General features: G+C 45.1%; 1 protein-coding gene across 2 annotated transcripts in view; it reads right to left on the reverse strand.

Moving 5' to 3' along the window:
- Positions 1 to 5,372: 5,372 nt before the first annotated feature.
- The window catches only part of gpr158b (G protein-coupled receptor 158b), a 45,896-nt gene continuing 36,764 nt past the window's right edge, over positions 5,373 to 14,504 (reverse strand). For both annotated transcript variants that reach the window (XM_072688442.1, XM_072688441.1), the window contains exons 9-11: positions 10,234 to 10,339; positions 8,338 to 8,484; positions 5,373 to 8,135 (exon numbers count right to left, since the gene is read on the reverse strand). In XM_072688442.1, coding sequence (XP_072544543.1) covers positions 6,360 to 8,135; positions 8,338 to 8,484; positions 10,234 to 10,339 — 2,029 coding nt within the window. In that variant the 3' untranslated portion in view covers positions 5,373 to 6,359. The remainder of the gene's footprint in view (positions 8,136 to 8,337; positions 8,485 to 10,233; positions 10,340 to 14,504) is intronic.

Raw genomic sequence — 14,504 nt, forward strand, 5'->3', positions numbered from 1 at the left:
GTATCAGTTAAAGGGCCCAAAACTAGCATTTACTGTGTTTATTTGTGACACTTCTGTCAGAATTGTGTTCATCCATCCTTGTTCATCCATTAGTTAAAGACTCAGCACTGTGAGTCTAAAAGGACATTGAGCTGTGGGCTGACCAGTAGCGCATTAGACCTCTAAACATTTAGGTACTCTAAACATGGTCTTCTGACTTCTAATGCTGAACTTTCGGAGGTGTGGAAAACTCCCCCACCACCACGTTTAACAGATAAGGTGGTATGCTGTGGATCAGTAAGCTCTTACTGAGAAAAGCAAGCAGAGAAACGACATAAATCAGCTCCTGCTGACCAGTCCAGAGTCCAGACCTCAGCATCATTGAATGTGATGGGTAGGACTTGTATGGTATAAAGCGTAAAAGGGAAGTATAGAAAAAATCTGCTGATTTTAGAGCACCTCCACCACCATGTTTAACAGATTAGGGGTGGTTTGGTCTGGATTTCGGGCAGGAGGTGAGGAAACATACTTAAAATATTGGACGCTGTAATAAAGGTAAAGGTGGGCGTCGCTCTGGACGTCTGATCACATCTGAGATTAGATTAGTGGTTGAGGCTTCTGGATGATTTTCTGACTACGAGCCTGTACTTGATGATGGTTTTGAGAGGAAAGGAAGTGAAGACGGGCGCAGTACGCAGAAACAACTACGAGCAGAAGCCGCTGAGGAGAAATGAGCAAGACAAACAGTCCCGGCTGCGGTTCTGTGTTTGCAGACTCTTCAGAAATTATTGAATCCGAATCCTCCGTCACATTTCCGGCCCACGATTTGGGCCTTTAAGCCAAAGCGGCAAATTGCCACAGCGGCTCGGAGGAGGATGACGGACAAAAATAGTAGCACTCTGGCAGCTCATTAAAGTAGCCTTTAATGAACTCTGAGGGCTGAGTGTGTGAATCTGTGGAGGGATCGCACAGCCCGAGGCCTGCAGCTTTGCAGTAAACCCCTTTTCAGAAAGCCACAGCAAGCCTTTTAAAGGGAAACGCCACGGATATTTGGAGGCATAATTAAGCGGTTAAGGTACAGAGTGGGTTTGGTGTGAAACGCTGAATGGAAGCAGACGTCTGAAGCTCTAAAAGCTCCCTCACAAAGTGCTTCCACCTAATGAACAAATGACAAATCCCTATAAAAGTAGGCATCATATCCCGATATTCTACCCGCTTAAAAGGGTTCTTTAAGGGTTCTTCGGATCTATAACAGAACCATCTGCATGCCACCATTGGCTGCATAGAACGGTTAATCACATTTCAGCAAATATCTGCACTATCTTTATTATGAAAAAGGTTCTATGGCCTAAAATGACCTCTATTCTGTTTCCTGTAGCATTTCCTGTGACCCTGCCTGGTAAAGAACTCCAGCCTTGCCCTCAGAGCCTTAAGCTGTAGACCCCATATTTACTAGTGTTTAGAGGTGAGGGGCCCAGGACCTCACCAACATGGCTTGAGACTAGTGCTGCGGTAGCAATGCTAATAAGCTAGTAATGATGCTAACGTCATGATGGTGAGGCTAACACCACAGTAGCAACGCTAATGCCGCAGTAGCGAGTGGGCAAAGCCGGCACTGGACACAGTAGCGCTGTTAATACTGCAATAGCACTGAAAACACCATAGTCGCAATGCTGAGCAAGGACGGCGACCGGTGAGGTACTGTTGCTACTGCCGTAGCGATAGTGATGATGGCGTAATTGCAGTGCTAATATGGCGGTAGTGATGCGGGGCAAGATATCCAGCCAGCACGCTGCCAATGCCGCAGTAGAGATGTCACTGGCTTTGACACACACATTAATGCCACAGTGTGTTTTTTTTGCTCCACTTGCCTTTACTAGAATATTTCCAGCAAGGAGAGCCAACCTCAGCTCACCTAAGACTACAGCTCCTCTCAGCAGCACAGAAACGTGTTAGCTTTGTGGCTAAATGTAGTCCTCAGGCTGTCAGTGCTGGAAAATGTCTCTTCTAGGCAAACGAGAGGCAGTCAGTAAGCGAAATTGCCTCATCTAGACCCGTCCACTAGGCAGTCTGGCCAAAAAATAAGGCCTCATGTAGATGTTTCTTTTAAAGAACCTTTAAAAGATGGAGGGCTCACAGACCGCAAAGGGTAAAGGGTTCTTCTCCATGCTGGAAAACCTTACGTAGCTTCTTTAGAGAATAGGTGAAATCCCCCTGATTCTGAAGCACCACGACCGACTGGAGGCCTGCGGGTCGCAAAGGTCACAAGGGTCACCAGGCGCATTGTTAAAATGGCAACATGAAATGTTTATTGCAGGTTGGCTGTATTTTATGTACATGCTTTCACAGAACGGCACACTTCAGATTTACAGTAGAAATGTTCCAGGCTGGATGCAACAGCTCACGATCAACCACTTACAACAACGCAACAACAGTGGGGTTAGGAGTCCAAATGGTCAGGGACTGCGTGTGCGGTGAAGGGACAAGGCCTACTTATGTTCACTGTCATGCAGAAGCCACTGAAGCATTATTTGACAGGATGCAGCGTTCACTAAATGCCCAGCGGGGTGACGTCGTTAATAAGTGTTATTACGGTAGCTCATACTGACGCAAAAGTCACATCGCCACACCACCACACCAGAGTAGACAGTGCTGAGGGGAAGGGAAACCAGGACCGCATTAACAACAACGCAACGACTAGCTCATCCATGCAGTTCCCAACAAACAGGCAGTGCTCTCCCACTGAACCGCCTTTGTCCTGACCCGAGTGGGAGGATTCAGAACGGTAGAAGAATTTTACTGATTTTGTCTCCATCCATGCATTTCAAGATCGACCAGGGCAAGACATTTACCACGCTTGAATACCAATCTTTTGGAAAGATAAATACCTTTACCGGATTATCGTCATAAGTCGTACCAATGACTGTTAAGAAAAAACAAACAAAAAAAATGTAGACGCCGTGGTGCCACTCCCTTCCACTGTATTAAAAAAAAAAAGCCAAAACTGTCCGTCATGTCCAATTTGCACCCAAAGTCTTTGCAGTAGAGACTAGAGGCAGAGCCAGAAGCCCCTTCTCATTTGGTAGGCCCGCCCCTTCTCCCAGAATAAGGGCCCTATGTTAGCGATCTTTTGGCGAGCCTTTAAGGAACTACAGAGCGCGCCGTGCAGCTTGATTTAGGTGTCGGTGTGTCTTTGCTACCGTAGCGATGGGAAAAGTTCGCCTTGCACGGCTCAAAACGTTCAAAAGGCATGTACTGAGTTTATTAATTAATCAGGGGTGTGTTTTTTTTTTTTTTTTTTTTTTTTTTTTTTTTTTTTTTTTTGGGGCGTAACGTGCAGTAATAAACCAATCAGCACTTCTCACCGTTCCCTTTAAGAGCCAGGTGCGGTCTGACTGACTTTGGCGGGTTGCTATTTCAGTGGTGTAAAGCATGGGGGTGGGGGGTGTACGAGCGTCGGGCTGCACCCGCCTGTGTTGACAATTCACTGCCAAGATAGCAACGAACGAGCGTCTGACTGCTGACGAACGTCTGTCTAGGTCGTTTTCTGCTGTCGAGATATATATCAGTACGCCAGAAATGGGCCTGAGCACACCTTGTTTCGCATTTCGAGACCACAGCGCCCATCGGCGTAGATATATTTACAAGCAGCGCTGCTGTTTAAGTGATGCAGATGGAAGGCGTGAAAATAGACTGTTGGTGGGGTAAGGGGGGGTAAGATAGCAGTGAGCATCGTGATGAGCCTGGCGCAAGGTGTAAGATAGGACCCCAAGCTCGGTATTAGCTCGGCTTGCAGCTACACCATGTAAACAGAAAGGTCCTGCAGATGAGTAGTCTCTTCCAGACGAGGCTGTCAATCACTTCATTGCTAAGTGTAGCCCCGCCTTCTTGCAAATTAGCAGAAGTTAAGTTAAAAACTGGTTTCTGGGGGAAAGTAATAAATAGGCTAATATTAGCACAAGAAGAACTAGCTGTTGAATTAGATGCTGGAGATGGAAAGACCACTTAGGAAACATATGGGGGTGGGTGGAGCTACACCTTTGGTGGCTTCACTTTTGAAAGGCGATGCGCTGTCCATGTTTTTTCCATAGTCATTGGTTCGTACCACAAAAAAAGGAAACTGTGCTCAACATATTACATTATTCTTCATTTTAGTGCAATTCTAGTGTCCAGTAAATTGGGTTGGGGACTGGATTGTTCTTGAGACTATCCATGACCATGAACATCCCATAGTTTGTGGCATCCGCTTGCTTGCTATAGCAGGAGCTTTACATTTAAAAGTGCACTCTGTGATTTTACGACAACAAAGCGGTGACTCTACGAGACCACAAAGACGGACTCTTCAACTCCAGACCTTGAATCCAGTTTCTCAATTCCAGGTCCCGGAATTTCTAATCACTGGTGTTTGTGGACTGTTGAGGTGACTGACTGGCCACCTAGTACCATACCAATTCACAGGAATTGCACAATCCAGGGCCAGAAACTGCAGGCAAGGTCCAGAGTTGATGACCTACTGATTTAAGGTATCTTAAGTCAGTTTCAAGTAGGGCTTGAATTCGATTCCAAAAAGAGTGAACTGGTTCCACACAGGTAACATTTGTCGAGAAATTGTGCCCTTCCACACTGGGCGGGCCGCTAAACTGGCTGTGTTTTACTTTGGACAGAATGGAAAACTAAAATAAGCTCCCTGGATGAGAAATTTGTCATCTTGCGCGTTGAAGGTGGTAGTAACTTCAGGCTCCTGTAGATGGTGCTGCACGAGGATAATGAGGCTATGAATTCCTATGGAGTGTGACAGGGCTCAGACGTTGAGAAGATGAGGTACAGGTCAGTGATGGTCTCGTCAGATATGTGGAAATTGGATCAAAAAGCAAATGCAGTTAATGATAAGCTAATGATTGTTGAGGAGTGACTGCATTTGGGCATGTCCAGAGACCATAGTGGTAGCTGGTAGACCCATATAAAGGTAAAGGTGCACATATTTGTACAGCGTAATGTGTCCTCTGCATTTAACCCATCTGTGGTAGTGAACACACACACACACACACACACACACTAGTGAGCTAGGGGCAGTGAGTACACACACACCCAGAGCGGTGGGCAGCCAACTCCAGCACCCGGGGAGCAGAAAGGTGTAAAGGGCCTTGCTCAAGGGCCCAACAGTGGCAGCTTGCCAAGCCCGGGAATCGAACCCTCTAACCGCTGAGCCACCACTGCCCCCATATGACCGTAAGCTTCTATACACCTGCAGATTCAACTACTTCCTTCACTCGATGGTCTTTAGCCACGCCCAACGGCAGTCACTCCTTTTAGCCAATCATTAACTGCATTTTCCACACATCCAATGAGACCCTCACTGCACTTCACCATCTCTTCTTAACGCCTGAGCCCTGTCACACCCTGTAGGTATTTATAGCCCCATCATCCTCATGCAGCGCCATCTGCAGGAGCCTGAAGTAAACACACAAGGTGGCTCATTTTATGCCTGGACAGGAACAACATATGAGACTATTTGAAGATGATATGACCAGATCCCTTGTTATTCATACCATCAATCAATGGTGTAATCTTTAATTTGCGAGATTTGTCTTGATTTCTGGATTTAAATGGGATTGAGATGGTTGAACCTTCTCCATCAGTTCTCATTACAGGGAATCAGATTCAGAGTCAACTTCAACATTTCTGGAATCGAACAGCTAGGGCTGGACAATTAATAAAAAATGAATCAAAACTGACTTCCAGAGCCTCGGATTTGATTATTTCGATTATTTCAATGCGTGTACTCACATGACTCCGTCTCCTCCTGTCTGTGACATGGAGGAGAACTCAAACTCCGAGCCGAGTGAGCAACTCAAGCAGCTTACATAATCGCTCATTAATCGCCGTCGAGGTAAAATGTTCAATCAATCCTGATACTGATTTGAGGTGATCTTGCGCCCCCACAACAAACAGCCCTAGTTTAAAAACGGTGAACTCATGCTGTAGCCAGTGTTTAAGCTCAAGTCAAGTTTCCCAAACATACACGTCTCCAACATCTCCAAAACTCTTTCCTGTAAAATGAAAGTTGCTCTGAACCCTTGCGTCATTTATCCAAGGTGGCGTTTTCCCATCTGTGTGTCTTAAAGTGCATGTAAACAAAGAGCCAGTGAATTAGGCTGTGGTGTTAAGTCTTCAGGATGCAACATGTTCCTAAAAATGACAAACATATTTAAGCACGTTTTCACACAGGAGTTAACGTAAGGCAATTCCTCCGCATCCACGACCCCTTCAGTCATCCCAGGAACTCGGTCTGGAGAGCTTTTAACACTGTGAGTAAAAATCAGCTGTTCTTTTCCAAAAAAAAAACCCCAAAAAAACAAACGTCAACGTGAGCAAACGTGTCATGCATGGTTCCCTAACGACTTGTCATCGAAATCCCACGGACATACATCAGCTATGTTGAGTTTACTGGCTGCTGCTGCTGCCGCTGCTGCTGCTGTCGTGGCTTGAGAAGTTGTGTGGTTGCCCCTGGCTGAGGAGTGCTTGTCCTTTGAGGTGACACTTGGCACGCACTCTGTTTCCCAAGGGCATGCCTCAGCACGTTTACTGTCAGTGATCCCAACCTCCTTTGTGGAGCTCCTCCTCCTACCGGACGCTGTCACGGAAACCTGGCTGCTATCTGATGTTTGGCTGATGCGGCGTTTCTCTGAATGTTTGCTCGAAGAACTTCTGGGCTCCCTGCTTTTGGATCTCTGTTTATCCTCCTCTTTGTCTTTCCCCTTCCCCTTCGACGAGCAGGAGCCTTTCCGTCTCGCGTTGGAGTCCCTTCTCTTTGAATAGTGTGTGGGGCTGGAGGTCTTCTCCTGGTTGGGGGAAGGAGGCTGGTCGTAGTCCCAAGGGCAGATCTCCACCATGAGTGCTGGAGGCTGCAGGAGACTTCCAGTTGACCTGGAAAGGTCCGAAAGGAGGATCTTGGGATTTCCATTCGTGGGAGTAACACTTTTCTTGCGGCCGATCATCTCAGTCTCCGTTCCTTTGGCAGTGGGATCCTCATATTCCCAAGGGCACATGTCTGCTTTGTGGGCAGTCAGTTTAAGGGGTGACTTGGGCTTTCGTCCTTCATGCTTGTCGCTCTCTTCCTCCCTTGTGCTACCCTTGTCCCTGGAGCGGCGGCGGTTTGACGGAGATTGGACCGCCGCCCTTTGTTTGTGCTGAGACCGTCCACTTTTGGAGCTGCTCCCGTGGATTGTGTTAGTCTCACTTGGTGCAATGGAAACATGCTTTTGGGCTTTCCCCTCTGATGGAGTGGGCAGGTCCTCCATTTCCCACGGGCAAACCTCGGAAAGGTCGTACAGATCCCTGCTCCTGCCTGGCTCAGAGCAAATGGAAGGCTGACTACCGCTCACTTGCTGCTTCATGATGCCCATTTTGCTTGGGGTCTTGGTGTACTCTACAGACTGGCTGATGATCATCTTAGGGAAACATTCAGGGGATTCGTCGACCCCTGAGAGCATCCTGGTGTCTCTGGCTTTGAGACCCTTTTTGCTGGCATCCTCAACGCTGTGGGTCTTCCCCGCAAGCCCCAGTGTCCTCTCCCTGGCGCTGGCAATGACGCTCAGAGACTTCTGTAGCATTGAGGTCCGAAGGTGGACAGGCTTCTTGTCTGCTGCCAGGTTGTGTGCACTTGCAGACTTGCACACCAGGGGGACCGACTCGGCGGATTCAGCAGGCTCAACTTTTTGCACCTCAGGATTTTTCTTTGCAGACTTTCTGCCCATCAGGGTGTCCAAAAGAGACGACTCGGTGGTCGAATTCTCCAGTTTGTCTGCGGGACCTCCATTTGCGCTTTCCACCTGGTCGTGCGAATGGTCATAGCTATGGGACCTCTTTAAGGAGAACACCCTGCTCTTCAGAGAGTCCTCCCTTGACTTCCCGCCGTGGGAAGGCTCAAATGGGTTTCTCCGCAAGGTACTGCGATTGCTGCCGTGTTCACTTCCGTCCCTGTCCTCGCGACTGTACTGGCGGCTCACTGTCTCTGGTATTTCGGTGATTCGCCTCATGAGCGAACGCCCGATGCCTTTTTTGGAACTTCGCTTTTTCTGGAGATGAGGGTTATTGGCCAGCATCTTCTTTCGCTTATAGACCTCTAGCTGGGCATAGAGCTTCTTTAATTCCTCCTATGCAAAAAAAAATGAACCATTTGAAGCAATTAGGTAGATCATGCACTATAAGTGGGTTTCAGGTTTCAGGTTTCGTCCCTGATTTTAACGCTGAAATTTACTCTGAATTGTGTCCTCATTGGGGTTTCCTTTTCCCCCATTAAATATACCTTAGTAAATCACTGAAAATAAACATGAAAGAGCAGAGGAAGAGGCTCACTCGTATGTCTTCAGGATCCAAACTGTGTTCACTCCAGGCGGAAGTTATGCTGCTGTTCAAGTAAGAACCGGACCGGCCCATGTCCAGCTCGTCTTCATAGGCCTCGGTAGCAATGTCATCCTGCATGTGAGTCCCAGTGAACAGAAACTGCAAGGGAAACACACCTTTGCTGAACTTTACATCTCAACACATGGCAACAAATTATGGCTGGTCCTGGCCTGTTTATGGCTGTTTGAAGGATTCTTTTTATTTATTTTTTGACAAATTACATCCATAAGTAGGGCAATTTGCCGGGGGCATCGTTGGTCCCAATTTACTGGGGCACAAGCTCTTGTTAAATGTTGCTGTGGCCCACTAAATTCACAGCGCTCAGCAGAACTACTGGACACGCCACGCCAATTCACTAAAGGCACTACAATACCCATAATGCCCCAGCGTCTTGCCAAAAGCTTGAGCAGCTAATGCTTTCAGCTAGACCCAGTTTGTGAACATGAGTAATGAACAACTCACTGCCAGGCTCCCCTGCCACCTGCTTCAGACCAGCTGCCCACCCACCTACCAGGCTAACTGCCGGGCTCCCCTGCCATTCGCGTCAGACCAGCTGCCCACCCTCCTGCCAACTATGTTGAAGTTTACATGGACTCACACTGTTTGCTATCATATTATATTATAAGTATTATGATGATATCAGCACCCCTGATCAGAAGAACAGTCTTGGTGATAGTTATTTTCTATCAATAATTCATAAGCAGTTCTGATCGCAGGTGGATGGCTCCCACTTGGGAGTTTTGGTTCCACCCAAGGTTCCTTCCTCCAGCCCTGAGGGAGTTTTTCCCTGCCACTGTCGCCTCTGGCTTGACATTCGTAAGTAATTCGAAGAAAGTTGGTCAAGCAACAGACAAGATAATGCTAGCTCAGTTATATGCTTTCATTATAGCCACTTATAACCTACAAAACCTACACATTAGACCACTGAAGCAAAGACGTTAATTAAACTAGCAAAGGCATCAGTTACGCTCGCATGGGCATTATGTATGCTAGCTAGTACAGGGGGCCATTGCTAACACAAGCTTGTAATATGAGCGTTGTGATCCTGTTAGCCAATATATATAGATATAGCTATCAGTGAACCACTCATTTTAAAAGCCTGGGTTATCTAGCTAGCATGAACTGATGATAGAATCCCAGTTTCAAAGACAGAATCCCGGTTTCCATGTAGTTTTATGACGCAAATAAAATACTGTATGCTTGTGTGTAACAGTAATATTACCAATGTAATGTAATAGCATTCTTAGCAGTACTTCACCCAGCGTAGTTCGTATAGTCAGAGCCTGCAAGCAGCCATAACGAGGTCATTACCCAATTCTGAATGGTACTTTTCTGAATATATATTCAATATAATATACTTTTCTATATGGACAAAAGTATTGGGATGCCTGCTCAGTCATGGTGTCTTCTGAAATCAAGGGTGTCCTGCTTTTGTTCGAGTAACTGTCTCTACTGTCCAGGGAAGAAGACTTTCTACTAAATGTTGGAGCAGCATTGCTGTGAGGATTTGATTGCATTCAGCGACAAAACAGTATTGGTTAGGTCCGGATGTTGGATGTGAGGATGATCACCACCCGAGCTCGTCCTAAAAGTACTGGATGGAGCACCAATATTCATCATTCGAGAAAACAACATAATTCTTCCACTGCTCCATAGCTCAATGCTGGGGGGCTTTACACCCCTCTAGCCCACACCTGGCATTAGGTGGCATGGTGCTAGCAGGTTGATGTTTATCTGCTCTTGCAGAGAGTTGAATTCTATTGGCAGTACTTCTCTACAGGGACTCGACAAGCTGTGTGTTAAAGGGTGTCCACAAACATTTGGACCTGTAGTGTACAAAGAAATCACCTTCGGGACGAGCAGCAATCCGAGAGTCACAGTCACCGTCAAATGCGTATGGACAAAAAATAGCATGAGCATCCAGTCTGGGTGCAGCCCGGGAGCCAGGGTGAATCTGCAAAGAAGACCAGAGAGATGACGCCTGATCAAGCCTGCTTGATAATGTTGCCTTCCAGCAACCGCCAGCACTGGTTCCCTACGCTGTCCGCGGCAAAGCGCCACGTTGCTAATGAGCGATCAATTAAAAACTACCTAACTGAAATGTGATTGCCGTTAAAGAGCCTCTTTAAGATGCCTTTATTTAGCCGGGCTCAGCTCAGGGCCCGAGATGATGCTCAAGGTGCCATGGAGGACACTCCTGCTTGTCTGTGCTGGCCCAGAATAACAAGACCCTGCCTTATTAAGATCATTAGTCATTCAGGGGCTGATTTGGCGGAGTGTCGAAACCCAGCATCGCCGCCTCTTCAGACAAACATCAAGCTTATCTCTCCGCACCAGCAGGAGCTGTAGCCATGCTGCGAAAGCCGAGAGGGTAGGGAAGGCAGCAGCTGCTGCCAGAAACCCACTCGCGCTGCAGAAGCCATTGTTCCTGGTCCACGAACCCTTCAAAGAACACAGATAGTGGTTTGTTTGTCTGCCTACGGTACGACGGCGGCGCGCGCGTGAGGGACGGATGCTGATCCCTTGACGACACGACCTGAACGGACACAACGTGGTCCGTGGTCAAAAAGGGGGCATTGAGGAGCAGCAGAAGTGGAGTACCAAGGCCAGGAGACTCCGAGCGAGACATGAAGAGGGCAAAAGGAGGTTATTTTAAGCCTTGGCAGATTTATTCACGAGCTGTCTGGAGCGGGGATATTTTATTCACCTCCGTTCAGATGGCTTATCTCCACTGTCCCGGTGACACAAGTCATTTAGCTGATGGGAGCTCTCTTCACCCCCTCTTAAGAAATGCTTAAGGCAAACCAAACGTCTGGCTTTCGCAGCCCAGAAGAAGGTTTCAGTGACCTTTGAGCTTCTATAAGCTTTCTAACACTAACTATCATGTTAACTAGTTCTTAAGTTTAGTTAATTTACAAGAAATTCACAAAGCCTTTCATAACTGAAGTGCTAGATGAACTCACTCGCAGATTACAGACGAACCCGACCTGTTTGTTATTGTTTGTACTTTTTGAAGTGGGTTTTTCCTGCAGTTCAGCTCCTAAAAGCCTAATTCTGGCAGAGGCAGGAAGAAGGGATCTGCTTGTTCTATTGAAATGAACCCAATAATAATAATAATAATAAACATTATAATGTTTTTTAATAATTTGCATTCACTGGTTGTCGTTTCTTGGAGTATGTGGGATTGGTACTGACCACTGTGTACCGGGAACACCCCCCAAGACCTGCCTGATGTTCTGGAGATGTTCTGACCCAGTTGTCTAGTTCAGCTCCCAAAGCCAGAGGGCGCTAATTCTGGTGGTAAGAAGGGGTCTGCTTGTTCTATTGGTGTGAAGTTATATATATAGCTACATGAAGCCAGATAGAACATATATAATAATAATAATAGTTATTATTATTATTATTATTATTATTATTATTAACATTATAACGTTTTTTGTTGTCTAGTTCAGCTCCCCAAAGCCAGAGGGTGCTAATTCTGGTAGGGGCAAGACGACGGGATCTGTTTGTTCTATTGGTGTGAAACGAACCCAATAATAATAATAATAATAATAATAATAATAAATTATTACTATTATTTATTTGTAATATTTTTTATTGAGTCATTTGTGTCATTAATACAGATTTTAGTTTTTTTAATACAGATTTTATTATATTTCCAGTCCGAGAGCATGCCTCAGTAGAGCTGGGCGGAATGGCTGTATTACCGTCACTATTACAGGACGTGATGCCGCTATGCAACAAAAAAGTGCAGAACGAAATTTACCGCTGCGTAATTTAAACGCACCCCAAACACACCGCAGACGCTTAGCATCGTGTTGCTAGCGACAGTAGGCTAGCACACAAACGCTCCCCCTAAGGACCCCCGGGCTGTTTTCACGCCTGCCTGATTAAAAGTCAAGCCGCTCGCGCTGCAGGGACGCTGAGAGGCTGGAGACCCTCCTGAGGTAACACTGGACTTCACACTCGCTCGTGTTTCCTTTCTAAAGTTCAGTTTAATCCAGTTCATGACCTTTAAAAAGCTCTATTTAAAGCAATGCAGCACTGACAGATTTATCTCTCTAATTTAGTTACTATTTAACTAAAAATACCTTATTTATACTTTTATAGGGGTTAAATATGTGTATTAGTGGTACAGTAAGCCACTGTTTACCTGTGAAGACAGGCCTGCTGTTTCTAATAGGAGTCTGGTTTTAAATAAATAATATACAAATTAATAGATATAGCTACTGTGATACAGCGTAAAACTCTTTAAAAAAAATCTTTAAAAAATCTTTAAAAAAGCAGTGATACATATTTTTGTTCAAACCACCTAGTTCTATCCCTTAGCCAATCAGAATTCAGAATCAGTTGAGTAATATTATATTATATTATATTGTATTATATTATATTATATCTGAATAAAGTGGCCAGTGCATTAAAATCACAATGTAGGCTTTTCCAATAAAGTGGCCAGTGCATTAAATCACAATGTAGGTTTTTCCAATAAAGTGGCCAGTGCATTAAATCACAATGTAGGCATTTCCAATAAAGTGGCCAGTGCGTTAAAATCACAATGTAGGCATTTCCAATAAAGTGGCCAGTGCATTAAAATCACAATGTAGGCTTTTCCAATAAAGTGGCCAGTGCGTTAAAATCACAATGTAGGCATTTCCAATAAAGTGGCCAGTGCGTTAAAATCACAATGTAGGCATTTCCAATAAAGTGGCCAGTGCATTAAATCACAATGTAGGCTTTTCCAATAAAGTGGCCAGTGCGTTAAAATCACAATGTAGGCATTTCCAATAAAGTGGCCAGTGCATTAAATCACAATGTAGGCATTTCCAATAAAGTGGCCAGTGCATTAAAATCACAATGTAGGTTTTTCCAATAAAGTGGCCAGTGCGTTAAAATCACAATGTAGGTTTTTCCAATAAAGTGGCCAGTGCATTAAATCACTATGTAGGCATTTCCAATAAAGTGGCCAGTGCATTAAAATCACAATGTATGCATTTCCAATAAAGTGGCCAGTGCATTAAATCACAATGTAGGCATTTCCAATAAAGTGGCCAGTGCATTAAAATCACAATGTAGGTTTTTCCAATAAAGTGGCCAGTGCGTTAAAATCACAATGTAGGTTTTTCCAATAAAGTGGCCAGTGCATTAAATCACTATGTAGGCTTTTCCAATAAAGTGGCCAGTGCATTAAAATCACAATGTATGCATTTCCAATAAAGTGGCCAGTGCATTAAATCACTATGTAGGCTTTTCCAATAAAGTGGCCAGTGCATTAAAATCACAATGTAGGCTTTTCCAATAAAGTGGCCAGTGCGTTAAAGCACAATGTAGGCATTTCCAATAAAGTGGCCAGTGCATTAAATCACTATGTAGGCTTTTCCAATAAAGTGGCCAGTGCATTAAAATCACAATGTAGGCTTTTCCAATAAAGTGGCCAGTGCATTAAAATCACAATGTAGGCTTTTCCAATAAAGTGGCCAGTGCATTAAAATCACAATGTATGCATTTCCAATAAAGTGGCCAGTGCGTTAAAATCACAATGTAGGCATTTCCAATAAAGTGGCCAGTGCATTAAATCACAATGTAGGTTTTTCCAATAAAGTGGCCAGTGCGTTAAAAGCACAATGTAGGCATTTCCAATAAAGTGGCCAGTGCATTAAATCACAATGTAGGCTTTTCCAATAAAGTGGCCAGTGCATTAAAATCACAATGTAGGCTTTTCCAATAAAGTGGCCAGTGCGTTAAAATCACAATGTATGCATTTCCAATAAAGTGGCCAGTGCATTAAAGCACAATGTAGGCATTTCCAATAAAGTGGCCAGTGCATTAAAGCACAATGTAGGCATTTCCAATAAAGTGGCCAGTGCGTTAAAATCACAATGTATGCATTTCCAATAAAGTGGCCAGTGCATTAAATCACAATGTAGGCTTTTCCAATAAAGTGGCCAGTGCATTAAAATCACAATGTAGGCTTTTCCAATAAAGTGGCCAGTGCGTTAAAATCACAATGTATGCATTTCCAATAAAGTGGCCAGTGCATTAAAGCACAATGTAGGCATTTCCAATAAAGTGGCCAGTGCATTAAAGCACAATGTAGGCATTTCCAATAAAGTGGCCAGTGC

This window comes from Salminus brasiliensis, chromosome 9 (assembly GCF_030463535.1).
Source record: "Salminus brasiliensis chromosome 9, fSalBra1.hap2, whole genome shotgun sequence".
NCBI lineage: Eukaryota > Metazoa > Chordata > Actinopteri > Characiformes > Bryconidae > Salminus > Salminus brasiliensis.